The sequence below is a fragment of the Acanthopagrus latus genome, chromosome 11, assembly GCF_904848185.1.
Source record: "Acanthopagrus latus isolate v.2019 chromosome 11, fAcaLat1.1, whole genome shotgun sequence".
Classification (NCBI taxonomy): Eukaryota; Metazoa; Chordata; class Actinopteri; order Spariformes; family Sparidae; genus Acanthopagrus; species Acanthopagrus latus.
The window spans coordinates 18,365,786-18,392,670 of NC_051049.1; the positions used below are offsets into that span (position 1 = coordinate 18,365,786).

General features: G+C 42.6%; 2 protein-coding genes and 3 non-coding genes across 8 annotated transcripts; 1 reads left to right on the forward strand and 4 right to left on the reverse strand.

Annotated features, from left to right (window-relative positions):
- Positions 1–416: 416 nt before the first annotated feature.
- Positions 417–13,506, forward strand: b3gnt7 (UDP-GlcNAc:betaGal beta-1,3-N-acetylglucosaminyltransferase 7). Of its 3 annotated transcripts, none has more exons than XM_037113474.1 (2): positions 417–531; positions 10,948–13,506. In XM_037113474.1, exon 2 carries the CDS (start codon positions 10,949–10,951, stop codon positions 12,191–12,193), a length of 1,245 nt encoding a protein of 414 aa, XP_036969369.1. In that variant the 5' UTR covers positions 417–531; position 10,948; the 3' UTR covers positions 12,194–13,506. The 3 variants fall into 3 exon arrangements, with proteins under 3 accessions (XP_036969369.1, XP_036969368.1, XP_036969370.1); XM_037113473.1 differs by lacking the exon at positions 417–531 and adding an exon at positions 8,937–9,177; XM_037113475.1 differs by lacking the exon at positions 417–531 and adding an exon at positions 9,215–10,658.
- Positions 13,507–18,862: 5,356 nt separating this feature from the next.
- Positions 18,863–26,845, reverse strand: ncl (nucleolin). Of its 2 annotated transcripts, XM_037114944.1 has the most exons (16): positions 26,677–26,845; positions 25,498–25,599; positions 25,299–25,407; positions 24,646–24,777; positions 24,007–24,240; positions 23,646–23,774; positions 23,191–23,274; positions 22,883–23,006; positions 22,615–22,751; positions 22,182–22,308; positions 21,955–22,091; positions 21,343–21,472; positions 20,899–21,038; positions 20,523–20,649; positions 19,869–20,161; positions 18,863–19,641 (listed from the first exon to the last, which is right to left on the reverse strand). In XM_037114944.1, exons 1-16 carry the CDS (start codon positions 26,692–26,694, stop codon positions 19,574–19,576), a joined length of 2,091 nt encoding a protein of 696 aa, XP_036970839.1. In that variant the 5' UTR covers positions 26,695–26,845; the 3' UTR covers positions 18,863–19,573. The 2 variants fall into 2 exon arrangements, with proteins under 2 accessions (XP_036970839.1, XP_036970840.1); XM_037114945.1 differs by lacking the exon at positions 24,007–24,240.
- LOC119029368 lies at positions 22,413–22,548 on the reverse strand. Its single transcript, XR_005077974.1, has one exon. It is a non-coding gene; the product is annotated as a small nucleolar RNA SNORA57 (small nucleolar RNA).
- On the reverse strand, positions 23,080–23,151 carry LOC119029367. The gene has a single exon (XR_005077973.1). It is a non-coding gene; the product is annotated as a small nucleolar RNA SNORD82 (small nucleolar RNA).
- Positions 24,340–24,475, reverse strand: LOC119029369. Its single transcript, XR_005077975.1, has one exon. It is a non-coding gene; the product is annotated as a small nucleolar RNA SNORA57 (small nucleolar RNA).
- Positions 26,846–26,885: the final 40 nt, after the last annotated feature.

The following is a 26,885-nucleotide window of genomic DNA, read 5'->3' on the forward strand; positions in this document are numbered from 1 at the left end:
TGTGCAAAGAAAAAAGTCTTTGTTTGCAACTCATCAAGATGTCCCGCGGCAGGAAGATTTTCTGCTCTCATATCGTGTTGTAAACTGAAAGCTGTGTCACACACACGCCAGCTCACCTGACAGCTGCACCCGTGCAGACATTCAGGGGACGCGAGGTCTTCATTGAAGTACCCATGAATAATTACCATTAGCATTCAAGAGACTATAAGAGCTGTTGTCACTCACTACTGCTGAATACTTGCAGTCTGCTTACTGTGTTAATTACTCACCGGCTGCTTTGGTAGAAAGCTGGCACCGACGTACAGTAAATACAAAGCTGATCCTAAAGGTTTTAATGTGCAAGTGAAATGTAAGGTATGGTATGTATGGTGTAATGTAAATGTCTGACTTCCATCCTTTTTTGGTCATATTACCAGTTACCAGCTCGTCTTAGAGGATAAGTTCATCCAAGAATGAAAATTCAGTCATCATCTGCTCTCCCCAATGTCGACTGAAAGGCGAATGAGGTCCACAAAACATCAGCTGAAACAGGTGGGGACTTGTTTTAAGTTCAAATCTTTAAAACTTAGATAGGAAGCCCTAATATCCCAAAATGATTTGAAAATATGTTAATACACAATTCTTAAGATGAGCTCTCCACAGTGCTGAGCTTTTTACGCACCCTGTCTGGAGTGGGTGTATGAGCTCGACCGCACATTGAGGTTGTAAATAACATCTTCCAAAACCTGGAATGTTAATAAACGGTTCTGTTTTTTGTTTTGTTTTTTTGTAATCCTATATTTGACAGCCTGTGACCGTCCTGCCTGTTGCAGGTTTGACTGAGAATTTACCTGTCCGTCCCTCAGGAGTGCCTCGTGTTTCCGTGGCCTGGGGGAACAGGTCTGAAATATCGTCATTGGCTTCTTCAGCCAGCAAAGCAGGGTCCTGGTATGATGGCTAATTGGTCACACTGACAAGACTTACTGGGTCTCTTGAATAGAACAGAGGCATGATTAATGTTATACCTTTGCTTTTCCAAAAATGAGAATTCAAAATGTCTTTCGTACCCTCACATGTGGTCCCTGAGGGGATGACATATTCAGCAATTAATATTGTGAATGCTGCCAGTGAGCGAGCAGCACAATGTGAGGAAACAGGCCGCACATGACTGACTGACGCACTTGCAGCCAGGTGGCCGTGTAACCCTGAGCTCCAGCCGCGCTGGTACTGGCCAGCTGCGACGGCAACAGAGAGGAAGCCGCTGCTCTCTATCAAAACAAAAGCGTGGATAAAAACTGGAGAACTGGCCTCACAGATATGGAAACGGTCAATGTGAAAGTTTTTGGCGCAATGGGGCTTTTACAACACAAAGTGCAGGGAAACACATTTCTCCGCCAGGGTGGATCTGATCTGAAGGCTCAATCACGAGAAATTGTGAAGCTATTGTATTTCAATACAGTGGTGGTTTATCAACCAGGCAAAGTGGGCAAACAAAAGCCCTGATTACCTCATATCGAGGCCTGGCTTGAAGAGCTTCCATGTCAAAATCTGTTTTTAAGACATTTTCCAGTGTTGTGCTCATAATTTGGTTATTCCTGTTTTGGTTTTTTTTGTTTTTTTTTTTTTAAAAAAAGGGGTTATTAGGTCTCTCATGCTGGTTGGTCGAGCAGTAATGATCCAGGAGCACACTGAAGATTTTCATGTACTTTTGGTTCTTCTGCTTGTTAAAACCTGAGTATTTGCCACCATCACACTGGTTCAATCAATTGGTATTTATTTGCAAAAGTCATCTCATGACACTTTGTTGTGACTCCAAATTGAGCAGGTCTAAAGCAGACTCCTTGATTATTCATTACTTACAGAAACCCAACATTTCCCCCATTAATGATTACTATAGTGATGATGATGATGATGATGATGATGATGATGATGATGATGATGATGATAGTGGAGGTCAAGCAGGACCACAGCAGCAGAACACTCCAGGTTAGACAGCTATCAGCAACTCAGCAGCTTCTGATATGAGCAAGATAAGTTTACTTGGTGAGTCAACCTTCACCTTTGATGACGCCTGTGAACACGTGGTTCCATGAATACAGTTAAACGTGAGAGCTCCATACCGCTTCAGTTTATCTGGTGAGAGGCTGCTGTCATCCCACTGGGAATGATTTCCTAACAAACTTGGTTTGTGAAGCTTTTTTTTTCCCCCCAGAAGACGGTCAAATCGTCAACAGCGGGAGCATCCTCCACTGAAGTGCCCCGACCCATCATCAGGATCACTGGCACCCGCTTTTAGATATGTTTATCAGCCACAGCCATGTGCTGCACTGATAAAAGCTGACGCCAACCAAGAAGAGAAAACGTCTCAGTGTCTTTGTCTGCTGAACCTTCTGTTTCCTCTTGACCGGTCCTTTAGAGTCGATAGATAGAAGCCCCCTTTTGAAGCTGTGTCTCTTGACTCTGAGGCCATGTTTGGTAGTTTAGTAAGGGCACCAACCTCGGGAAAAGAATAAAGACCCTCATTCAAAAAAAAAACAACTATCATTGCATGTTGACAGAAGGCTCTCTTGTCCACGCTTTAGATATTTTTATAAGCCTGGCGTTAAAGGTTAAGGGGCCACTGGTCAAACAGAGTAAAGAGTGACTGTTTGAAATTCACTTTTACATTTCTGACCTTCTCAGGAATGTCCTCACAAACTATCTCTTAACCTTTAGTTAGACACACACACATGCACACACACACACACACACACACACACACACACACACACACACATAGCGGACGCACATAGTGTGTGTGCACTCGAGCCAATCCAAAACTGAGGGCCGGCGCATTTGGTGGGACGCGGTGAACGCCAGGCTGAGGCTGTTGAACAGGAAGAGGATGAACGATTAATCACTGCCACTGGATGACAGCTGCATCAGTTTAACAGCGAGCCACGTTAGCTGCTTTCCGCTGAGCTGTTTCTACATGCGCCGGGGGGGACTCGTCTGGAATTGGGCTCGACAGTTAATCCTTTACACGTCTTTGACGACAAACAGTAAACAATCTCAAGTTAAGGGCCATTTACTTGCTTGCTCTGGAGCTTTTAACTGTATCACATTCAGCTGGGTTCCAGCTGAGACTTTTAATTGATCATTTGTTCATCAGTTCCTTTCATTAATGTTTACCTGTTAAACTCAACAAGAACTTGCGATAAGAAGGAGCCGTGCCAACCAGGAAGAAACACTCCTTTATTTATGTCAAGCCGGATCCGATATGAAATGAAACATTTAAATCTGCTTGATCCAGATTTGACCCAGGTATAGATAAAAGCCCCACAGTTTTACTGTAAACATCCTAACCTTGCAATGTAAAAGAAAGTGGGAAAAAAATCCCTGGAGCTGTCCTTGTTAACTAAATGGCTGCATTGATGCTGAAAACCTGTGTAGATTATACTTTTTTCAACAAAGAATACTGATCAGGAATCAGGATAAAAGATTGACAAGAATCAACATAAAAACCATCTCTACTGGTAATATGTGTTTATGGGTCTAGGACAGTACTACTGAATGTAAAAAACAAAGCAGTATGGAGCCTTTTGTGTTTTTTTCTTTCTTTTGTAAAGTAAGACGAATGTGTGAAATATAAAAGAAGACATCTCTGGTTCTGCCGTATCTGTTTTTTGTTTTATGAAACTTTCCACAATGCGTCGGATGCGGGCCAATACTTGACCTTGGAGACAGCAAATACCTCTGCTGACGATGATCAGAGTTCTTCCTGATGCTGAAATATGCTGCTGATCACACAATGAACATGCCAGGTTTCCCAAAATAACATCATGTCAGTCATTCATTATTATTATTATTCTCGTGACCTTGCCTTTAAGTGTGCTAGCCCTAATCGGTGATGTATTTGAAACAAAACAGGAGGCTGCGTCAGCGCTGCCAAAATCTTAGTAGAGTCCTATGTTAGATTTTCCTCTGTGGTCGGGTGTTAGTGACCTGTTTTTTTTGTCTTGTTTTCTGAACCCATATGGAGCCTCCGGGTGGTTAGAGGGGGGACAGGTGTTTACCTATGGCCACGGCTGACAGCATTCAGAACTCAGCTTGATCACGTCGCCTTTGTTCTGGCAGCCCTTTCAGAGAGGAACATCCGCAGTTGACGTTTGAGTGGAAAAGAGAGAGGGGGGAAGAAAGAGATCCCCTCAAGACATGTTTTATTTTTTTTTTTCCCCAAGCAGTAAATTCTTTCATGGTGACCGAGGAGTTAGCAGCCCGGGCCCCTCACAGGGACAGGTGAACTTATTGATGCTCGTTCACTACAGACAGACAGTTGACAATAGTCAGACGGACCAAAGGTAATCCTCCCCCAAGTCCTCCCAGGTGTGTTAAACCCAACAAGGGATCAGCGCAGACTTCCTCTGAGCCGAAAGTAGCAGCTTTTCTTATTTTCTTATCTTTTCTCACCACCCCCAGCCCCAAGCCTCCCAGCTCACCTTGACTTCCTCGTGCCTGCGTAAACAAGAACAAAAGGTGAAAAAGACCATTACCAGTAGGTGAAGGTGGGTAGGACAGTTTGACTGAGGGTGGGTCAAGTTGTGTGATTTCACCTGCAGAGGAGAAGGATTTCACAACTCTGCCGGCATTACCCAGCATGCCGGAGCTTTTGTCATAAGACTGAGCGGTTTCCTCTAAAAGGGAAAAAAAATGTTTTGTAATTATTAACCCATCCTGGTCTTGATCCTTACACTCTTGTTCTGAGAATTTTTTTTGCAATGATGGAAACCTGCAACATGGAGGATTATTATTATTATTATTATTATTATTATTATTATTATTATTATTATTATTATTATTAGTGTTGTTGTTGTTATCATTATTATCATTAGATTTTTAAGCTCCAATCATGTTGCCTCTCTATTAACCATTATAACAAGGTGAGAGTGCAGCAGTGGTTTGTTATCAGCTAATAAAGATGTTCCGGGTAACCTATTGTGACATCAGGCAGACCAAAGTCATTAGAGTTAACTTAAAATACCTGTGTGAAAAAACATTTAAGTTAACTGCTACAAAATTAAAAACAAGACTAGAGGTAAAGAAAAAAAAAGTAACTGTGTCCTTAGTGTCTTTAGTTTAGTCTAGAGCTTGAGGAGGTATTTCTTATTAACAGGATTTTTACATTTTTTTTTTTCTGACCGGCACAGCCCACCCTTCCAAAAAATATCTGATTACTATGTTCACAGCCGGCTTGTTCTGCTGTTTGGTGCTAAGTGGGTTTTGTACAGAGGATTTTTTAAAAAGTTCTTTTTGGAGGGGGGAAACACTACTGATGGGAGCAGTGACGGTGAATTACATGTTAAAGTCACAGGCCATTAAATCCAGAACAGTGAGCTGAAAGATGCTGAAACTCTCCTGAAAGCTGAAATGCAAGTGCAGAGTTGGATGATCATCACCTTGAATGAAACGACAGATGGTTTAAACATCATCATTTCAGGGGATTTAAGAACACAGCTCAACAGAATATCGAGGTTGTATCTATCTCTTTCGGTTTCAAGGCCTGGAATGTTTCATATTATATCTTTAAACATGAAAATCAACAAAATTGCAGTTACTGGGTCACATCCTGACACCAGCCACCGGCTACAATGAGTCACCGCGCTCATAAGTGTCTCGAGCGCTGCCTTTCCAGCCAAGTGAGATATGAGGGACAGTCGTGTCCATCACCACTTTGCTCCTCTTGCAGCACTTGCAGAGCCTGAATCCACAGAGAGGAAAAAAAAAAAAAATCTAAAACTCTAAACGGGAAAAAACAGGGCCAGCAGGCAACAGGATGCACATGGCCCTGAGAAGGATGACTGGTTGGATCCAGGAAATGGAGAGAGAGAAGGAGAGGAAGGAGCGATTTTTGGATCACAGCTGTGTTCGGATTGAAAAAAAAATCCTGTTTTGAAGCACAGATAGACGTTTTGTTGTTCTTTCCGCAGGCCGTAAAGAGGTGGAGGGGCAGTTTGCCGCGGCAGGGGTTAAGTGCGGTTGTGGCGGGGACAGCGATTAGCATCGCAGTTATCACCGCCAGTCGTCATTTTGTTTTGATGCCTGAGAGACCTTGAGAGTAAAAATCAAATCGAGCTCTTCCTCGTCATAAAATTTGTTTTATGTCCATGTATGTCATCTTGTGCCGATACGGTGTCTTTCATGATTTCTCACACTGCGTCACTGAAAACGGAGTCATGTCGAAGGAGTGCTTTTATCAAAAGCGCGAACCTTTCATCCACAGAAGCTAGTCCACTGAAGGGACACTTTTATGGGCTGTCATATGAAATCCTTAGTCACACAATGGTTGTTAAAGGCTGGGCTTCTTATAAAAAAACAAAACAAAAAAAACCCAACAACCTGTGTTTGCACTTTAACCACTCATTAACACCAGGACCTGTCTCTGACGTCAGTAACATACCAGGACATCCACCACATAGGATGAATGATATTTAATCAGTTGCTCAGATCACTGTTTACTCTGTTAGTTCTTCCACGTTAGTTCCTCCGCGTGTAAACTTATCCGAGCGCATTAGGTTGCATAATGTTTGCATAAAACTAAGACATTTGTCGTCCCATGTCCTCAACTTTTCATTGTGCAAATATAAAGACGACAGACTTGAATGTTGACACCACTTCCTCCTTTTTATAGTTCCTCTTTCGGGTATTGTTTAACGCCATGTTCGGTTCTGTTGTGGAGCGCTTAATGAACAGAGCTCTTGATTCGAGGTGGCTCAGTCACTTCGTGGACCTCTATGTAGCTTTTGAGAAATTCAAACTTGGACCTTAAAAGTTGAATTCATTTAGTCGATGAGCTGTCAGATCTCTAGCCGGCAACCACATCTGACCCTAACACTACAACACTCCCTGCTTGGAAAGTTCATAAAGCAAATGTGTACCAAAAAAAAAATCGCCTTCTTATCGATCTGCAACATTATTGTTCATTAGGATTTAAGTTTCTGATTATCTGATGAATGCTAGTCTAAAAGCATTTAAGCCTCGTGCGGACTGATAAGGTGCTGCAGTGATAAGCACAGGAGTGTGAAGGCGCGTTGCGTAGTCTATGAAGTCTGCCAAGAAAAACAATGTGTAGCTCTTGGGGCGGCTTTGGAAGCAGCGACTCTTCCTGGGAGGCTGTCTCCATCCGCAACAACTTTCACTATGACTATTAGTAGTAGTAGGCTAAGTATTTATATGGCAGCACAGTGGCGCTGTGGTTAGCCTTAGCCTCACAAGGACCTGGGTTAGAATCACAGCTGTGGCGGGACTTTTCTGCGTCCAGTCCCCCCGTATCAAAACATGTACATTAAACTTATTAGTGCCCTTGACCGAGGTACTGACTTAAATCTAGAGTTGACACATTGGCTGTCCATGGCTTTAACCCAGGTGACCGGTTTTGTCATGTTGTACAACGTATGATAAGTGATGGAAATAAAGATTATCCTTATTGATAATAATCATAGTCATCTTATAACTATATTCAATGTTAAAGGCTTGAACAGCGATACGGTCTGATGGCGGGCTTGTGTGATTGGCCATCGGAGCGTGATGTCACGTTTTGCAGTGAGGCCTAAATCTCCTGTTTGCTCTGTTTTAGTCTCCTCCATCTGTCAGCTGCACAAACGTCAACCTACACTTTTCTATACTACTTCTATACTATAGTCATACAGTACAGTACAGTGCAGTACAGTCATAGCAACAAACAATAGGAGTGAAGCACTCATAAATAAAGTAAAAGTTACTGCCTGTTAGGCAAATACTTCAGTCGTATTGTTTTTGCGCTGTGAGTGTGATAGATGATATCTTGGGTGTCTCCGTGATGTCACACTAGTTTTATCTGATTGTTTTTTCTTTGATTCTTCAAAAGCTTTTTATTCAGCTCGCGCACATGCATGAAAACATGAAGGGTTTCCTCTCGTCTTATCAGTCAGTGTGCAGGTATCTGCAGCAGTCGCGTAACTTTTCAATGGTAAAAGAAATCAAAGAAATTCACTCAGCTACTGAGTGCAAATACTTCCCTTTGATTTCTGCCTCATCATACTTTTTCTCCACTTACACTCTCACTGAAGTAACTTTGCAGTAATTTATCAAAAGGAGATGTCAGCACGAATAGCAGAAGAATATAAGATGTGCATTAGAAAGCTAAATGCAGTGTTTAGACTGTCACTGAGGACAGTGAGGTCAGTATTGTGCAGTGATGGAATGTAAGTAAGTGCAGTTACTCAAGTACACACCTTAGGTCCAATTTTGAGGTACTTGTACTCTGCTTGTGTATTTCCATTTCTCTGCTACTTTATACGTCCACTCCGCTGCATTTTGGTGGAAAATGTGGCACCACTTCAATCTGATAAGTTAGCAGTTATTTTTCAGATCGCATGCTTTATCAGAGCCAATTGAGTGCACTTCTAATGAAACATACTTTATTGACAAAAACATGAAACAGGAAACACTGATTCAGATCATCAGATCTGGACATATTCACTTAAGTGACTTTTATTTGCACTACAGATTCATTGCCAGAACATTTCCTTTGGATAGATATTCATGGCAGAGTAGTGAAGGTTTTGACGAGCAGGTAGGGAGATTAAAGTTACATTAAATATGTTTGTGCAGGACAATGCGTTAACACAGGTGGGCCCTTGATCGCAGGTGACTCTGGAGGCAGAACATAAAGAAAGTAAATAGCAGTGACGCGACGTTAGGTCCGGCCGCGTGTTTGGGTTTCTCATCCCGCGAACTTCAGTTATGTCGAAGAAACCAAAAGAGATCCAATAACTGCACCGTCTGGGGAGGTTCATGGTAATGACGATGGCGCATCATACGTATGGGGGTGTGTGTACAAGACGGTCGGACTCCGTCCTGTGTGTGTGTGTGTGTGTGTGTGTGTGTCCATCCGAGCCTTTAAAGCGCGCCTCTCAGTGACGGCGTGAGCGCAGAGCTGAGCAGCAGCGCACCACACAGCGCACATCTGCACCTCCAAGCAGAGCCACCTCCAAACTCTCCGGCCGATCCAAAGGATTATACTCATTTTTATTTCTGTATCGTTTTAAGCCGGCGAGACATAAACTGAACCACCTCCCACTTTTTTTTTCTTTCTGGGCTTTATCTGCATTTTCTATTGGGGGTATCATCTCGAATCGAAACGCGAAAAAAAATAAAAATAAAAAAACCTCAAGGGAAAACGTAAGTGCCATCTTCTTTTGCGACATTTCATTGATGAGTGACAGGTTCACGCCTGTGCTGGATGCTTATCTGACTTGTTTGTCTGCTGTGGTTGAATCTCAGCGTGTTTGCCGCCCACGAGTCTCGAACTCCCGATCTCAAAACTCTTGGAAGTTTACTCGTCAAGATTTTAACTGCAGAAAATGTTTTCATCAGAGCAATATAGGCTTTCACCGAAATTGGACAGCTTGTTTAAAGGGGGAAAAATAAAATAAAATTAAAAAAAAAAAAAAAAAACCTTACATTTCATTATCGATAAAAGTGATTTTCTCTGATTCATGATCTGCATTTCGGTGTGTTGGCTTATCCAAAGTTGGTGAGGCTCTGTACCTCAAGGGGCCCACATGGGAGTGTCTCTGGGGTCGTGGATGTAGGTACGAGCCCTGGCATGAAACGCTCCAGGAGGGCTTACTTCACTTTCCCCAAGTACATTCCACATGTTGCCTCAGAAGTGACACTGCTCAGATTTAAAAAAAAAAAAAATAAATAAAGTGACAAGCGCAACTTATCTCTGCTGCCTGTGAGTTGTTTTACAGAGAGCAAAACAAAACAAACAAAACTGGTGTAAACTGAAACACACAGAGAGACGAATTACTTCACATTTTAGATTGCAGTCTGTCGTTTCCTTTGTGTGCGATACAGCTTCAGAGAAAGTAGAATGTGATGATAGTATCGTGGCAGCCGTCCCCTTCGGCTGTTCTTTGCTTTGCTGGCTGGTTAAAATTGCAAGAGTATCTCTTGAGGTCTTTTTAACATGTGGGAACATATCATCTGTTCCTGCTTTGTTTTATTGGTTCTGGGATGACACCGAAAGTGTTCTCTTCTGATGTGACTGGCGGTTAAACCTCTGAGGGATCATTTATGGGTTTTTGTACATTGTTTGCCTTTATTTTTTACATACTGCGTCTTCGTCCCAAAATGCTTTAATCGCAGTTCAGAGCACTTCATGATCATGTTTTAAAAACTGCTGTTTGAATCAAGTTTATAGTTAGTTATTATTATACTTAAAATGGTTATAATTCCATATCTTTTAGAACTGATTAATGACAATGGTGTAGTTGAAAAACGTATTCTGGGTGTGTTAGTCTCCATCTCAGGTCATTCGAGCCTGAATGATTTCTGTAGTTTTTGCGCACGATGCAGATACTGATGTTAGGGAGTAAATCATTTGGACATTAATGTGCAAATTGTTATTTTGCTGTGATCCCTCAAATGTGGCTATCAAACGCTTGCGACAAAATCAGATACTGGAGGGCAGGATATTCATCAGGGAACTGAAACTGTGACCTTCAGCAAACATTTGAGTTTAATAAGTTATGAATTCCAAGAGCTCTTACAGGGGAGCAATAGAAAAAGTTTCCTGACTGGAAACATCACCTGCTGTAGCACCAAGAACAGGAAGGCGCTACAGCAGGTAATTAAAGCTGCACAGAACATCACAGGTACCTAAAAGGACTCAAACATTATTGCTTTTTTTAAACCCTTCTTTAAGATATTACGATAAATGTACCTTCTACCTTGAATCACCTAAGCATTGTTTCCTGTACTGTGTTCTTTTAAACATAAAAAAAAAAGTTTTCATATTTCATATACGTGATATGCCAATATCGCCCGGTCTACTAGATGTATATAGTTAAATTACAGTTCAAAAACAGAAAATAGACAAAAAATAAATAAAAAGCATAGGTAGCTGTATCTCATACTGACATGTTGATCTTTGACTTCACCCAGGATGTACAGCAGAGATCGCTGGAGGGTGTACAAGAGGGTGTGCTTCATGTTTTTCCTGGCCGTGGTGGCGCTGACTGTTGTCCAGAGAGGGAACATCAACATGGGGGCTCCCTTCGAACTCCAGAGGCAGGCTCGCATGGATGCCTCTGCGGGAGTGGAGCCCGGGCTGAGGAATGACTTTTACCAGGGGATAAAAAGCTTCTGGAAGGTTGGCAAGCACCTGCCGGTGCCTAAACCTCAGGCCGCCACAAAGCAGCCCAGCGCCATCACAGAGGAGAGCAGCCCCAGAGTCTGGGACGTGACCAGCACCAACTGTACCGCCAACCTCAACCTGTCAAGTCAGGATTGGTTTGTGGGCCTGGAGCAAAATTTCAAACAGTTCATGCTTTATCGGCACTGCCGCTACTTCCCAATGATCCTCAACCACCCGGGGAAGTGCGCAGGGGACGTATATTTGCTCATGGTGATAAAATCTGTGGCCACGCAGCATGACCGCAGGGAGGTCATCCGCAAAACCTGGGGCAAAGAGCAGGTGGTTGATGGCAAGAGGGTCAAGCTCCTTTTCCTTCTCGCTAAACCCCCCAGTGAGGAGGAGAGAATGAACCATCAGAAGCTGGTTGAGTACGAGGACCAGATCTACGGGGATATCCTCCAGTGGGACTTCCTGGATAGCTTCTTCAACCTCACGCTGAAAGAAACTCACTTCCTCAAATGGTTCCACACTTACTGCCCCAGCGTACGGTACATCTTCAAGGGGGACGATGACGTCTTTGTCAGTGTCGAGAACATCTTCGAGTATCTAGAAAGCACCAAGCATGTAGAGAACCTGTTCGTGGGGGACGTGATTTTCAAGGCTAGGCCCATCCGTAAAAAGGAGAACAAATACTACATCCCCCAGGCTTTGTACAACAAGACACTCTACCCTCCATATGCAGGCGGCGGCGGTTTTCTGATGGACGGACCTCTGGCGAGGAGGCTTTACTGGGTGGCGGACACCCTGGAGCTCTACCCCATCGACGATGTGTTCTTGGGCATGTGTCTGGAGGTGCTTCAGGTCACTCCTATAAAACACAACGCCTTTAAGACGTTTGGCTTGGTGAAAAACAAGAACAGTAAGATGAACCGAGAACCCTGTCTCTTTAGGAGCATGATCGTGGTGCACAAGCTGCTCCCGTCGGACCTCATGGACATGTGGAATCTGGTGAACAGCAACCTGGTCTGCTCACAGAAAGTGGAGATCCTATAGCTTGATGAGTAACACCAGGTATGGACGGCACCAGGAGCTGCACCTCGGTGGATACCTGTGTATAACTCTCCGTTACGTGGAGAGGGACAGTTGGACAATATTTGAATTTGCAGTTTCTGTGCAGCAATGCAATTTTTGGGGGAGCAAGTAAAGTAAATTATATAGAGTTTTTTAAAGGTTGCTGACTTAGAATTGTGTATTTATATTGGCATTGTGAAGGACTCGCACTGTCAGCACGCAGATTCAGAGACAATAACAGGAATAACAAATAAAGGCGTCGCGTGGCCAACACCTACATATTAGTTTCTGCTGGTTCGAAGTTTTCATTGGCCAGGGACCAAGGAGCCTCGTGGCAGTGAGCTGGCACCCAACTGCCGATGATCGCAAGCCCATTAATGTGAATACACTTCAAAGATTTATGTTAATGGTCCACCTTGTAAGAAAGATGATTTATGAGTCTCATTCCCAACTCGTCAAAAACTGACGCTTTGGTATAGCGACCGATCCGACCTCCAGTCCCAAAGCGTCAGTATTCGACGAGTCGGGAACGAGACTCAAACATCAAGTCTTCTGCGAGGACAAAACAATAACTCTGTTTAATTTGCTGTAGCATACCGTGCTTTCAGGTTGGCCGGAGGAAAATCATGCTTGGCTTAGTTGGGTCTTAGCAGTCACGCACACCTGTAGTAATCTAAGCATTTTGGGTTTTGTACTAAGTGTTACACCATTGCTTTCACTTGAACCAGTATGCTGTAGTGGCTTCAAAATGGCTCCAAGTAAGAGAAAGAAACAACCCTCTCTACCTCAGTGATTTGGTTAAAACTCATTTCTACTGTAACCCTGATAAGATTTTAATTACTTTTTGTATCGTAGAGGTCCTTGCACTCTTCTTGCTCTTTTTTTTTTCTTTTTGTGACTGACTTGATCTGGACTTCTACTGCTCTAAAACTACTGGAAACTTGTTAGAAAAGAAAATGTTAATTGTATGCTGTTGTTGGATTTGAATGTGCTGATATACTTGACATGGGTTCGGCAGAGGGTTTACTGATGACACTGTGAACTAAAACTAATGCTGGTACGAGTATCTGAGTATATGTTAATTTAACTGTCCCCAAGTACAGGGCAAATGCGGGGCTCTTCTATTTAATTTAAAGCATCAGATGAAGATATTAAAAAAGGACTATACAATGATTATAAAGCTGAATATTTGGGGAGTAGCGGGTGATGATTGCGTCTCGGTGATGTACATATGTGAAAAAAAAATCTAAAAATGTACATAGAAAGGCATTTGTAAATAAACATCTTGACAATGGCGTTGTCTCTGAAAATCTGTCCTAGATCAGCTGTTTTTGTGTTTGGCCTTAATCAGCATCGAACATCTATGTGAAAATCTGCATCAAGTCACCCAACAATAGTGTCCAGTGTCGACATGTGAGGATCAGTTACACAGCTAAACGGTAAAGAAAACATATGTGCTCAAGCCGCTTTGAATGTGGTAACTGTGTACACGTTCAATCAGTCGAGAGCAAGAGTACGCTCTGTCTTCCTGTGATGCGATGTGAGGAGAGCTCATATAAATATAAAAGACAGACGCGTTATAGCACTTGCACAACATCTCAGACGAAATATGACTCAACTCTCTCCGATAATCTTTTGTCATTTGGCGTGGAAACTTAACATGTTCCCGACTCAGTGTCACATTTCACACCGTTTATGTAAAGCGTCTCCGTCAAATATTGTGTGTCTTTTCACGGCTGAGACTGATATGGCCAAGTTCACCGCAAAGACATTGTTGAGAGCTTTAAGTTGGCCCGAAAAGACAAAAAAGTGCATCGCATCACAAAACAAATACCTTCCTGTTGTTCTTTACAATTCTGCTCAGGACAAAGCCAAAAAAAAAAAAGCCTTGCAGAAACTATATCTGCTCAGCATTGTGTTTCGCGAGGGGTACACTCACCAGCACAGAAGCAAAGCTTAAGAGGGTTTATCTCTTTTGACCATCCTCTTTGTTTAACACAAGGCGCAACTGATATGGAGTCAGACTTATCAAGATAATGAGCTTAGTTGTTAAATCGGTGTGCCATGGCGTCTGTGACCTGCCAGTGGAGGCCTACCTGTCGTATACTGCCTGTGAGTAAGTTTTTACTGAGGTTTAACCCTGCAGACAGTTTTAACAACTCAGAACAACAGGACAAAAGTAAGAGTAAGTGAACTGTGAACTTAAAGATGTTTGAGTAGCGGCTGTAGGACCACTGATCACTTTTCTTTGGTTGTTTGGGGTCCTGGGGATCCAGGTGCTGGGACCATTGGGATGTCAATGGGGGGTGCCAAGTAATTTATTGGTGTTGCTTGTTGAATTCTTCTAAATAACCCCTATTTCAAAGAAACACAAGTTACACAAGGGTGTTCCTGTGTGAGAGGGAGGAACCATCTTTTACTTTCATCATGAAATTGGGTTGCAACTTAATGGCAGTTGGGAAGTCTGTCTTTGTCCCCGGCGCATTGTGTAAAACAAATGTAAGTAAATTGTGATTTCAGTTGAACTCATTGTGGTAGAAGAAGGAGGTTTTCTCTTTCACTGCTGCACTGTTCTGTCTCTTTTTGCAAAAAGGAATCCTGATCCCATTGATCACCTGATTAAATCAAGGTGGTGATGTCTGGACTATGAGTGAAATCTCTCAACAACTATTGGGAGGATTGTTGTAACATTTGGCACACATTTTTAATGTCCTTCTCAGGGTACACTGCAATGCGGATCCCATGAGTCCAATACTTTGATTTATACTAAATACCTTCAACATTTATGACAAAGGCACATTATCTCAATTCTGCCACAAGGGATCTTTAAATCAAATGAAAACAAAAAACGCAGGTTAGGTAGCATGGGATCATGGGGGGGAGGGGCATGTGTGGAAATGTGTAGGATTGTGTAAGTAGGTGACACAACAGAACATACAACAAAAGTTTTGTAGTTTTTAGACATTTTGATGCAGAAATGTTACATAGTGTAACTTTAATGTGTTATGCAATTTAACGTGTTAACGGGCTCAACTGGTAAAGGCTGTATTCCATGCAGCTTCCTCTGAAGCCACAAATGGCTTTATACTGCTTTTTTTCACATATGCAGTAATTACCTTTAATCCTTTTACTCATCATACAGAGTATATCAGAAACATTTTACTCATATCCTTAACTAAATCCATATGTGTGCTACTTACCTCAATCAAAAAGTTAATAAAAAATTATAAACATTTACTCAGATCATCAAAACGTTAATATCTTACTCGATCAGACCCATGGTACATAAGAAAAAACAAAAAAAAAACCGAATAAATGCATCTGAACTAGAGACATGGTGGTAGAACGACTTTTAAGGTGTCCTTGCGATAAAAAATTGCCTGTAATCACGATAATCCTGTACTGTACTGTGGTTTGAGTGAGTACATTGGAGTGTTTTCATTGGTCAGTGCTCAAGTGTGTCCTGTATATGTGTGTGTGAGGCACAAAGAGTGGAGACCGGATGTAAAACAAAGAGGAAGATGAATCACGTCTCGTGCACTTCCTCAAAGCTCCGGCTTGAACACCTGCAAGTGGAGATTAACCCAAAACCCCAAAGTTGTGACAGTCGAGAATAGTTACATCAACAACCAAAAGATAAACTTTTTGGAAGAAAAATGGAAGAATTGACTTACTAACCATCGGCCAAAATTGACTGTCATCTACTGTAAGTCCCACTCCAGTGATGATAATTTTACTGTACGATGTGAGTTCACGCAGCAGCTTTCCAGCCGGCCTGCGGACCAGGAGCTGCATATTTGTTAACACTAATTGGAGGAAGCTTTTGATGTCGCCGTGGTCGATGGGTCAGCTGGAAGGGGCTGCAAGCTTTCACACTAGCCCTCTATTTTCTTCAAAGGCCTCTGGAGCACCATCATTGGCATGGCTAAAGACGGGAATGTTGTTGCTCAGGCTTAAATTAAAAAAGAACATTCCACAACCTACAGACAGCCTCTCTCGGGACGGGCAGCACAGAACAACCACATACACCGTGACGTGCCAGTTATTACTGATCATGTACACTGTATTCATGTTGATCTCTTGAACGCTCAAGATCACCAAACGTTGATTTTACAACCAGCAGCATCTTGTTGCTCAATGGACAAAATTGGTCACTCACATATATGTTCGTGTGACTTTCTTAAACCGCAACTCCTGCAGTCAATGCACAAAGACTGGCGTGAGACAGAAAACCTGTTTGGTATCACTTTTGGCAGCATTATGCAAATCTAATGTATCAATATCACTGTGCACATCATACTGCATGGGAACAGTTACCAGACTTGTATCGCTGTTTGAGATGAAATCAATTGCAGCAAATAAGGCTTTACCAAATCTTTTTTTCTGTTTATATTCTGATATATATATCCCTATATCCCTTTTGCTCCCAATGGGATTTATCACACTGAAAACGGTCCAAATATTTGCATTAGGGTGCACCAACAGCAGCAGCAGTAAAGATTTATACATGTAGAGCGCCTTGGTGGTCCTGCATGCAACACCAGAAGTCATACCCGTCTCTCTCTCCAACTCTTTCTGGTTTATTTCTGAGGTGGAATCAGGAAAAGATGCCAGAAAATGGATTAATAAAATGCAAGAATTGAATGTGCATTGGAGAGACAACGCATAGGATGGCCTTTTATTTAAGAAACCACCCAGGAAATGTAAAGGAGAAAACTTGGTGTATGCCCACTCATCCACAGGACAGTGTAGTCCCTGACTCACCATGTCACATTGGAAAACAGGCCAAGCCCATGCGACTTCATAGTACATCTGCGCTATAGGACACCGTGTTCTTGACAAAGATTCATTGTGAAGAGGACTCAGAGCCCTATACTCCCCTTTAAAGAGGGTCCTATTTAGACCAGCCACTGAACGAATGAGATAAAGTATCAGTCTCTGTCCTCTCTGCTCCACAATGCCCTATTGACTGTCGTACTGTATCCAAACAGTGACATGCGGACAGAGGTTTAGTCAAAAATGCAAAACTGGAGGGTAAAATCTCCCCACCCTCACCTCGCTATATCACAATTGCTTCCTTTAGTAGGGCAAAAAGTTCTACTTAACATGGAGCGTCCTCCTTAACCTCATTCTGAAGAACAGATAGGCAGCTTGCAACTCTTATTTCACTGCTGTATATGACTAGTTGCATGTGTATTTGATCAACTAGGTGCTGATGCCCATGGTGATACTCTACTACATCAAAAAATTATAAAGGAGCAGCAGGAAAGCATTCAAAGGTGAACTCAGATATGGAAAAGAAAGCACACAGGTCATTCTAGACGGCTGACATAACGCCACAGAGAAAAGCGAGCACGACCTCTGTCACCGTTGTAGGTGGGGGGCAACAGATCTCTAAATGGAGGTATTCAGCGGTGCCATCATCAGTGCCTCCCGCCCAGGCACCTTCAGGAACAAAGATCCCTGTTCAGCTACCAGCGCCACAGGATGACAACATACTGCTGTCCTGTCTGGTAGTGACAATGACAGACGGAACTGCCCAGCAGCTCAGGGTCGCCGTTAATCAAGTCATGCTGCCAGTTTACATAAGACAGGTTTTTCTCCTACTTAAATGTATATAATTACTATTTATTTAGCTGTGTTGTCCTTGTTTTAGCCATCCATGCATCTTCTTGTATGTTTGTTCTTGGCACTGTGGCTGCTGTAATACTTGACCAATAAAGCTGATTCCTTATCTGAATTCTGAGATGTGAACCCTAGTTTTCAGACTTGCCTCTTTGCAAGAGGTTCAAATTTGAACCCTTTTACTTAGCAACTTGCAACTGAAAGAAACTTGCTGTCAGAATTTACAGTTAGTGAACAAATTGCTTCCATGTTAAGCAACAATTGCCAACTATATTAGTTGTCAATGTATTGGTTTGAGCGTTCTTTAAAGAAAAAAAGTTACAATTGTCTGATTCTGGTTTAAGTGTAAATATTTCCTTGTCTCCTTGATCTAGAAAATATTTGAATATCTTGGATATGAATCAGGGCATTTGTACAGAGTTTGTGACAAGTCCTCACACACAGGATGCATGCTGGTTGTGGGATTTGAATAGGCAAAGTTCCCCAAACAACATTTGCACTCCTATTCAATACTGCTTTTGTGAGTAGTATGAATGCACCATTAAAAGATGCAGTTTTGCCCTGTAACAGCAAAGCACAAATCTGCTGAGTTCTGGCCATTGTCTGTGGTGCCACACTCCATTTCTGCCACCTGGTGGAGAGAGGAGGTCATCATGCAGCAGCCATTTTCTGCTGACTTATTAACAGATAACACCCTAGTCATCAGCGATGCACAACTACTGCTGTCAACATGACCATCTTCACCACATTCAAATTCAGTGAGCTGGGCAGCACCATAAATCAGAGCCTCCGTTAGTTGAATCAACATTTGACATACCGACAAGCTTCAAAATGTAGAATTTATTTTAGGGATGTTGTATTGCATTAGATGTAGTTAGCTGCATTAGCAAATCAGTCAATGTACCAAACTTGGCAAATAAATTGAACTACTGAGACTTACATATTCAAGAATAAACCAGGCCTGAGGGACCGTGTTGATACTTATTCAGTGCGTAAGGTAGAAATGGATACAATAATGAAGAGACATTTAAAAATCACCACCTAGAAGATTTTAATTGATCATGTGAAAATCTTGAGATTTTCAGATGGGAAAAAATTAGTCAATGCACTACAAATATTTTATGTTACATACATAAGAGGCAGTTTATCCTCTGAACCAGACACGGACTGTGCCCCCACCAAGCAAACATGACTGAACATTTCCCATATTTCTTAACACCCAACTCTAGAGCACTGACTCAAATCTTCTATCAAAATATGCTTTGCACATTACAGTAAAACAGTTGGCAACTAAAGCAAACTAAACAACAAAATAAAAACAAAAACATATGGATACAGGTGTATTTTCTTTTTTTTTTTTACAAAAGGTAAAATTAAATCATACAAACTGTTTAAATTTACACAATGTATCTGACAAAGACGAGCGTATTTTTCACAGCAAACCTGTTTGCCAGACCCATTCCATTTCACTCGTTCGGAAAAGCAAGTAAGCTAATGAGGGCAAGAGGTGCAGGTTTTGCAATAGGGACATTCAGTACTAACACGTAGCACTTGAGCTGAGAAGGTCAGAAGTACCAGTCTGGCACGGTAGGGTAGGGGAGGTTTCAGGGGTCTAAATAAAGGGCTAAAATGCCCATTAACAGTTAAATATATAATCAATGACGCTTTCTGGAATGTCCAAAAGCTCTGAAAAGTGATGAAACCAGAGTCCATTCAAAAAGTAAAACAGACTAGGATTTAGTCATCAAACTTGATTTTCTTCCCCTGGGGTTTGACTCCAAATCCACCACCGCCACCTCTTCCACCTGAAATGAGAAAAGAAATCTTGATTTAGAAAGACGCCAGCCTAATACTCCACTTTCACCCTGAAGGGCAACAGTAACATTAAATCCAGAAGTTGGTTGACATCAGTGCCCTGACATTTGCCAAGAAATTGATGGCAGCTCTCTGAAAACAATGAAACTAGTGATGACATGCTAACTAGACACTAACTTTTCAATGTCCTCTCAACAACAAATTAGATTGTCCTCACCTCCGAAGCCGCCACGCCCGCGTCCACCTCCGCGAGGGCCTCCCCTTCCTCCTCCTCCTCTGCCACCTCCACCACGACCGCCAAAGCCGCCAAAGCCACCGCGGCCTCCTCTGCCACCACCGCGGCCGCCAAATCCACCACCAAATCCACCACCGCGACCTCCACGGAAGCCACCTTCACCCTTTGGCTTGGCGTAGTCCAGGGTCACCTTGCTGCCATCAATCTCCCCATCATCCATGGCCTCCTTAGCTGCCTTGCAGTCATCCTCGTTGTCAAAGTCCACAAATCCAAAGCTGTAGGGAGGTTCGAGGAGAAGGCTTTGTTATACTTCAGAGGAGGAAACTAAAATTGGATTGACATCACCTATACTGGGAATTTAAAACTAAAATATCTGTATTTAATACAAAGATGCTTAAATCAAATAAGAAAACTGACTTAATACCTAACTCAAGGACGCATGAATGCATTTTACGTTTACGTTACAAAGATCTAATCCCCAAGTCTACTTTGATGATGTCGTTTCGTATCAGACACAGACAGTTCCGACCTGAGTCGGCTGCCCATCGAACTGCAAGTATGCTTTACTTCTCAAGTAACTCTGTAAAATGTCAAAGTAGGGAGCCAGGGGGAATGTCAACAGCCACTTAAACTTACCCCTTCGATGACCCTGTGTCTCTGTCTGTTACTATCCTGGCTGCTGTGGCACCTTCAAACGCATCCCTGAGGGTCTGATCTGTCGTGTCCTCAGAAAGCCCCTTGACGAAGAGGGTTTTTGTTGGACCTGGTGGCAGAGACAGAAGTTATTATTAAAACGATACTTGATTAAGTTTTATCTACCCTGATGATAGTCATTTGGTTTAAGAAAGACCTTCGATCTAAAGCCTTATTCAAAGACCAGATCAGGACTTGACTATCAGTCATTCATCAAAAGAGTTCAGGAGATCAAGTTTTCATCACATCTGGCCCCGTCACCCCTGAATCTTTCAACTGTGATGTGGGCTTGAATGTTTACTCAAGTCTCAAAACGTACCTGAGTTTCCCTTGCCACCATCTCGTCCACTGTTCTGGCTGTACTCAAGTCTGATTGACCGGCCTTCAATGTCTGTGTTGTTGAGGTTTTCCAGAGCATCCTTAGCATCGTCTGTGCTCTCAAACTCTACAAAAGCAAACCTTTAGAAAGAAAACATATGGATGAATCAAATTACAAATGTAAATGTGCCTCGTCAAAAACATGCAATCTGTCTCATCGTGTAAAATTGTTCCTCACTAAAGACATTTCTGCCTGTTGCACAGTTGACGTAGGCAGCACCCAAATGAGGAGGGTGAGCCTGTTCAAACTCTGCATTGGCTCTGCTTCTCGTGCGAATCCATGCAGAATCATAGGTGGGATTGAGAGGAGCTCATGAGAAGGTGGAGCATTTCACGATCTAATGCAGCATATCCTATACAGTTGTATACCACACAGATTACTCACCCTTTGGGCCTTCCATCTCTCTGTGGAATCCTAATGGAGACAGCCTTCTCAAATGTGGATTGGAGGACCTCCTCTGTAGCACTAAATGCCAAATTATTAACTACGAGGGTTTTACATGCTGCTGCTGTCGCTACAGGGAGAGAGGGAAAAAAGAAGTGGTAAGTGGTAACTACAAAGCTGAAAAACTTTGTATAATCTCTTCAACTTAATCAGTACATGACTATCTTTGAAGATGCCTTCTTGCATCTTTACTGGCCACATTCAAATCCAGTGACCCCTTCTTATCAAAATACCTAGCCCAAGAGCTTTAACACATTTAAAGACAATGACCTATTTAACTTGACTTTATCAGAGACAGCGTCTAAAAACAAACATTTCAGTCAAGTAATGATTAAGCTGTGTTTTCACAACTAGGTGCAGAGTAGTGACTTGTATGACGAGCACAATGAAGCCATGTTTTTGCAAGAACTGCTTTATAGCAAACCCCTTAAAAATCCACCCACATTGTCAAGTCAGGCTTTCCAACAATTTCAAACAAACTACCATTCAACTTCTGAAGTCTTATGCAGATAAATGCCAATGCTAGTTTCACATACTGTCCAAAGTATTTACCTGCAACCCTGCCCCCTTTCTGGCTCTTATCTCCCACATAGTCGACCATAATGGACCTTCCCTGTACGTCAGCTCCCTGGGCCTCCTCCAGCATCTTCTCTGCTTCAGCCTCAGTTTTGAACTCAATGTAGGCAATACTGTCAGGGATAAAAGAGTTTACTTGTCTGGTGCAAGAGGGACATTACTGATGAAAACTCTGGTCAACTCGAAATGACAGTTGTTCTTACCCTCTGTTTGAACCGTTCTGGCCTGGAGGTAACCTGACTTCAACTGCATCTTCAAAGACTTCCTTCAGGTCGTCAACTGTTGCGGAGAAGGGGAGGTTCTTGACAAAAAGTGTCCGTGCATCCCTCTCTGTTTGAAAAATGACAATGTCAGTGGGGGTGGATTTTTACAAATCCGCAAAATACGAGAAAATCAAGTAAAACCTCTTCAGATTCTACCAAAATCTAAGGGACAAATGTAGCAGCGATTGAGGATAGAACCGGCAGACGATAACACACACCGGCACCGAAGACATAGCACTGCATTCACTTTTCCTCCAAACATTACACACACGAGTACTGCAACTACATGTATGCCAAGAAATGGAGGATGAGGGAAATTTTAAAACCTTCTAAGTTGACTGCCTTCATGAACACACTCAGAAGCATCTTTCACCTTTCTTGCCATCCTGGGAAGCGTCTTTGCTACGGGGCATGTCCAACTTCAGCTCCTGACCCATGAACTTCTTGCCATTGAGCTCCATTGCCTTCTGCATGTCCTCCTCAGATGCAAAGTCCACATAGCCAAATCTCCTGTTGAGGAAAGTACCATTAGACATTCCTGCTTTAGGAAGAAAAAAAAACCCAAAAACTGCAACAACCTGCTCAAAGCGGTCGAATTCTCACATACACACATGCTAAAATAAGTTAAATGGATTTCTTACTTGGATCCACCTAGTCGGACATCTGCAACCTCAAGGTCATTCTTGGAGAAGAATTTCCTCAGGGAAGTTTTGATTTCTTCAAAGTCTTTGTTGGAGTTCAAGTTTCCAACAAACAGACAGAAGCCTGGAAAATGGGAGCATCTTTTTTATTAAACTTCATATGTCGTGTAAAAATCAATTGTATTAATTTGGCCAAACACTTTCAGAATAATAAAAAAAGGTGACATCACACATCAGTATTAAGTCCCTTGTTGATCATCACAAAATGTGTGGTTATTAATTGATTGGATAGGTGGATTCATTCTCACCATCGCCTTCTGACTTCGCCTTCTTGGCAGGAGGGGTGTCCTTCTTGCTTTCTGCCTTCCTCTTCGCAGCAGTCACTGGGGCATCTGTTGACAGAAGAGTTGCATAAGCTGAAATTCACCAAACATTGATTCAGCAGAGATGTTGAGAGAAAGTCAGAAACTAGTGTACTGTTCAACTATATCACTTAATTTTATTTCAGGTGACACCATTATTTGCCCGTGATGCAGTAATTTGTCAAGTGTTCTGGCAGCAGTCTGATGGCTGTGATAAACTAGTGTGGACCTTTCCACCTTAGTCATGTTCTTGCGGCCTTCAGCTTTGTAGAGGGGTTCTTTACTCGCTAAAAAATAAAATATTGAATGTATTTTTTAACAGCCGACTACAAATCTGTGCTTGAGAGCAAGGCGACTACTCTGGCCAATCATGGCATCACAATGCCATCGCCAGCACTCACCCTCTTCCTCGTCATCATCTTCGTCATCATCGTCATCGTCCTCCTCCTCTGACTCTTCCTTGGCCTTCACCATGCCAGCTTTCTTTGCCTTTGCTGGAGCAGGAGTAGTGTCCATCTCCTCCTCGGAATCTGAAGACACACAAAACATAACATCAGAGACATTGTGACCGAATTTAAGCCACTGACCATCTGCTGTTAGTCTGCATCAGATTCATAATAAAGGTGACATCATACAAAATCAGTATTAAGTCCCTTGTTGATCATCATGTACTCTTCTACGGCTGAAGATCACAAGTCAGCAACCCTACACTGACTCTCACCAACCATTAAGGTACAAATGTAATTTAAAGCTTAGTCTAACCATCTTCATCGTCTTCATCCTCAGACTCCTCTTTGGCAGCCTTGGCCTTTGCAGCCGGTTTAGCTGCAGCTTTCTTAGGAGGTGGGGCCTCTTCCTCCGATTCCTCATCATCGTCATCGTCATCATCGTCGTCAGAAGACTCCTTTGCAGGTGCAGCCTTTGCTGGTTTGGCAGCTGGTTTAGCAGCAGGCTTGGCTGCTTTCTTGGGTGGTGGGGCCTCTTCTTCAGACTCATCTAGATAATACATGCACAAGAGTCGCGGATTTCTACCATAAGGACATGCTGATCGAATCTGCACATTAATAACCCTCTAGGAAAAGTACTAAAATTAAAGAATGTAGCAGCGATTGAGGATAGAACCGGCAGACGATAACACACACCAGTACCGAAGACATAGCGCTGCATTCACTTTTCCTCCGTACATTACACACATGAGTACCAAAAAAACATGCGTGCCAAGAAATGGAGGGTGTTTGGTAATCTTTGTAATATACAGATATTACAATGGAGGGCAGTATTATTTCATCCAATTTTATAACCAATTGTAATTAAATGTTATGATCAGACAATTTTAAAGCCAGTATAAAATATAACAACATTTTTTTTCTGTGACCAGAAATACAATGCTCTGGGTCTTACCATCATCATCATCTTCGTCATCATCGTCATCATCTGACTCTTCAGCCTTTGCAGGGGCTGCCTTAGGTTTAGCCGGTGCCGCTTTTGCAGGGGTCTTTTTGGGTGGGGGAGCCTCCTCTTCAGACTCCTCCTCTGTAGGTTGAATGATAAAGCACAAAACCTTAGAACACAATATTCTATATTGTGAACGTGTCAACATGGTGCTATAGGACCTGATTCTACATTAACACTCCTTATATGGCTTGATGAAATGTGATGAAATGTTGGACAACTTACAATTATCTAAAGATGTACGACAAGCTGAGGACGAGTACTCTGGGTTTTGACCACAATTGAGTACATTACACTGTAATACATACTTCATATTTAAGTGAATGATATACTTTCCTTAAGAACTTATCTTGAATTAAATGCAACTAACGTGTGGAAGAACACACATCTGACCAAAACCTAATCCATTTGTATTCCTCACACCCATAAAATGCATGTTCCCTTTCAATTATTTTAGTGTCTAAATAAAATCTCTATCATAAACCAGCTCATAAATGCAATTTCCAGCTTGAATGCAACAGACCCAGAACCATCATTACAACTTGTGGCCAGATATTTAATTGCCCTCTTCCAATAAACTAGTAACAAATACTTTCACTTACCAGAATCATCGTCATCATCCTCACTTTCTGCTTTTTTGGCAGCAGCGCCATTTTTGACTGGGGCGGCTTTGGCTGGTGTGGCTTTCTTCACCACTTTAGGTGGAGCAGCCTGCAATAGAAAACACAAAAATCACTTAAAAGCTATTTGGAAATACAAGAAATGCTCTGAATATACCGAGAAATTCTGTAAGTGACGTACCTCTTCTTCCCCATCACTGCTCTCCTCTTCACTAGATTCCTCCTCCACATCTTTAGGGGGTGGAGGGGCTTTTTTCTTCTGGGTTGCTTGCTTGGCTGCTGCCTATGAGTAGAGGAACAAAATACAAATTTAATCAAAAATAGAGCAAGGGTGAGAAACAGACAGAGGTAAAGCTAAAGAAGAAAAAAATCATGGGAGCATAGCCCTCCACACAATCTGCTTCAGCATGTTTGTTCACATTGGGGGACCACACGGCACTTCAGAATTTGACAAATAAAAAAAAAACAACAAAATGGATAACTAAATCATTCTGACAATTATTTACGAGGGTTATGGACGAGGTAGATCGTGATAACTGGATGTCTGGGGGCGGTAATGTAGTTTCTCGGCTCCGGCTTTTCACCTCGTGTGTCACTCAGAGCAGGCGCACAACCCACGTGGAGCTAAGGAGGTCGGGCTGTTAGCATCTCGGCTAATTTTCCCGTTAGCATACAGGCTCTTTAACGCACGTTGAGCAGCTATCAATGAGGTCGAGCTTATAGCTAAGAGCACTGAAATCAAACTGGTCACCGCGCAAAAAAGAATACACGACCATGCATGCGACTAATCAAAACTGCGCAAACTGCGAGACGGAAGTGAGCTTCAGCTTTGCATTTGGATTGTTAACCACCGCGCTAATGCTAAGAGCTAGCTTACACGTTAGCTGGCGCAGTGTATACAAATCCCATGTTCCACTATTTTTATGTCAAACCTTTGCGACGTATCAAACGACACGCGTTTGTTGCATGCCATTAAATTAATCTGTCCTCTCGTGGAGCTGTAACTTCATTCTTAAAATCGAGAACGCGCATGAATGCCATCTTAATGATAGCAGGCCAGAAGCGGCCAGGAACAAACATGGCCGATCATAACGGAGAAGAAACATTTTGTACGAGTGAAATGCCACCATGCGTTTTACACCGAGGGGGGCCTTTACAGAAAGGGTAAAAATAATGGAAGAGGGGGAAAAAAAAAATAACTGCGGCACACGAGAAAACATTTAAACCCACTGTCAGTTTCCCCGTTTCTCACAAATGCATCAACGTCTCCGCAAAAAGGCCTCGCGCATAGACACAACTATCTTGCCACAACGCGCGCACACTCGACACGGTGAAACGCACGGGAAAAAAATGTCCTTACCTTTGCTAACTTCACCATGGTGCTCTTGTGTGTTTCAGCGAAACACGAAGAAACTGGACGTTTTGGGAGACGACTAACGAAACAGCTATTGCACACACGTGGCTCAGCCTACTCGGTGGGACATTGGGCAGGAAAGACAGAGAAGTGGAAGACGCGCTCGTTACTCTCCTGCTCTGCGCGTTCGCGTCGACCCGCCCACACGGCCGCTT

Coding starts and splice junctions, on each gene's coding strand:
- b3gnt7 (XM_037113474.1), top strand. CDS start 10,949: ATGTACAGCAGAGATCGCTGGAGGGTGTACAAGAGGGTGTGCTTCATG.
- ncl (XM_037114944.1), bottom strand. Junction 25,408..25,497: donor GCAGTGATGGGGAAGAAGAG/GTACGTCACTTA, acceptor TTTCTATTGCAG/GCTGCTCCACCTAAAGTGGT. Junction 23,275..23,645: donor AGATGATGACGAGGAAGAGG/GTGAGTGCTGGC, acceptor TTCTGTCAACAG/ATGCCCCAGTGACTGCTGCG.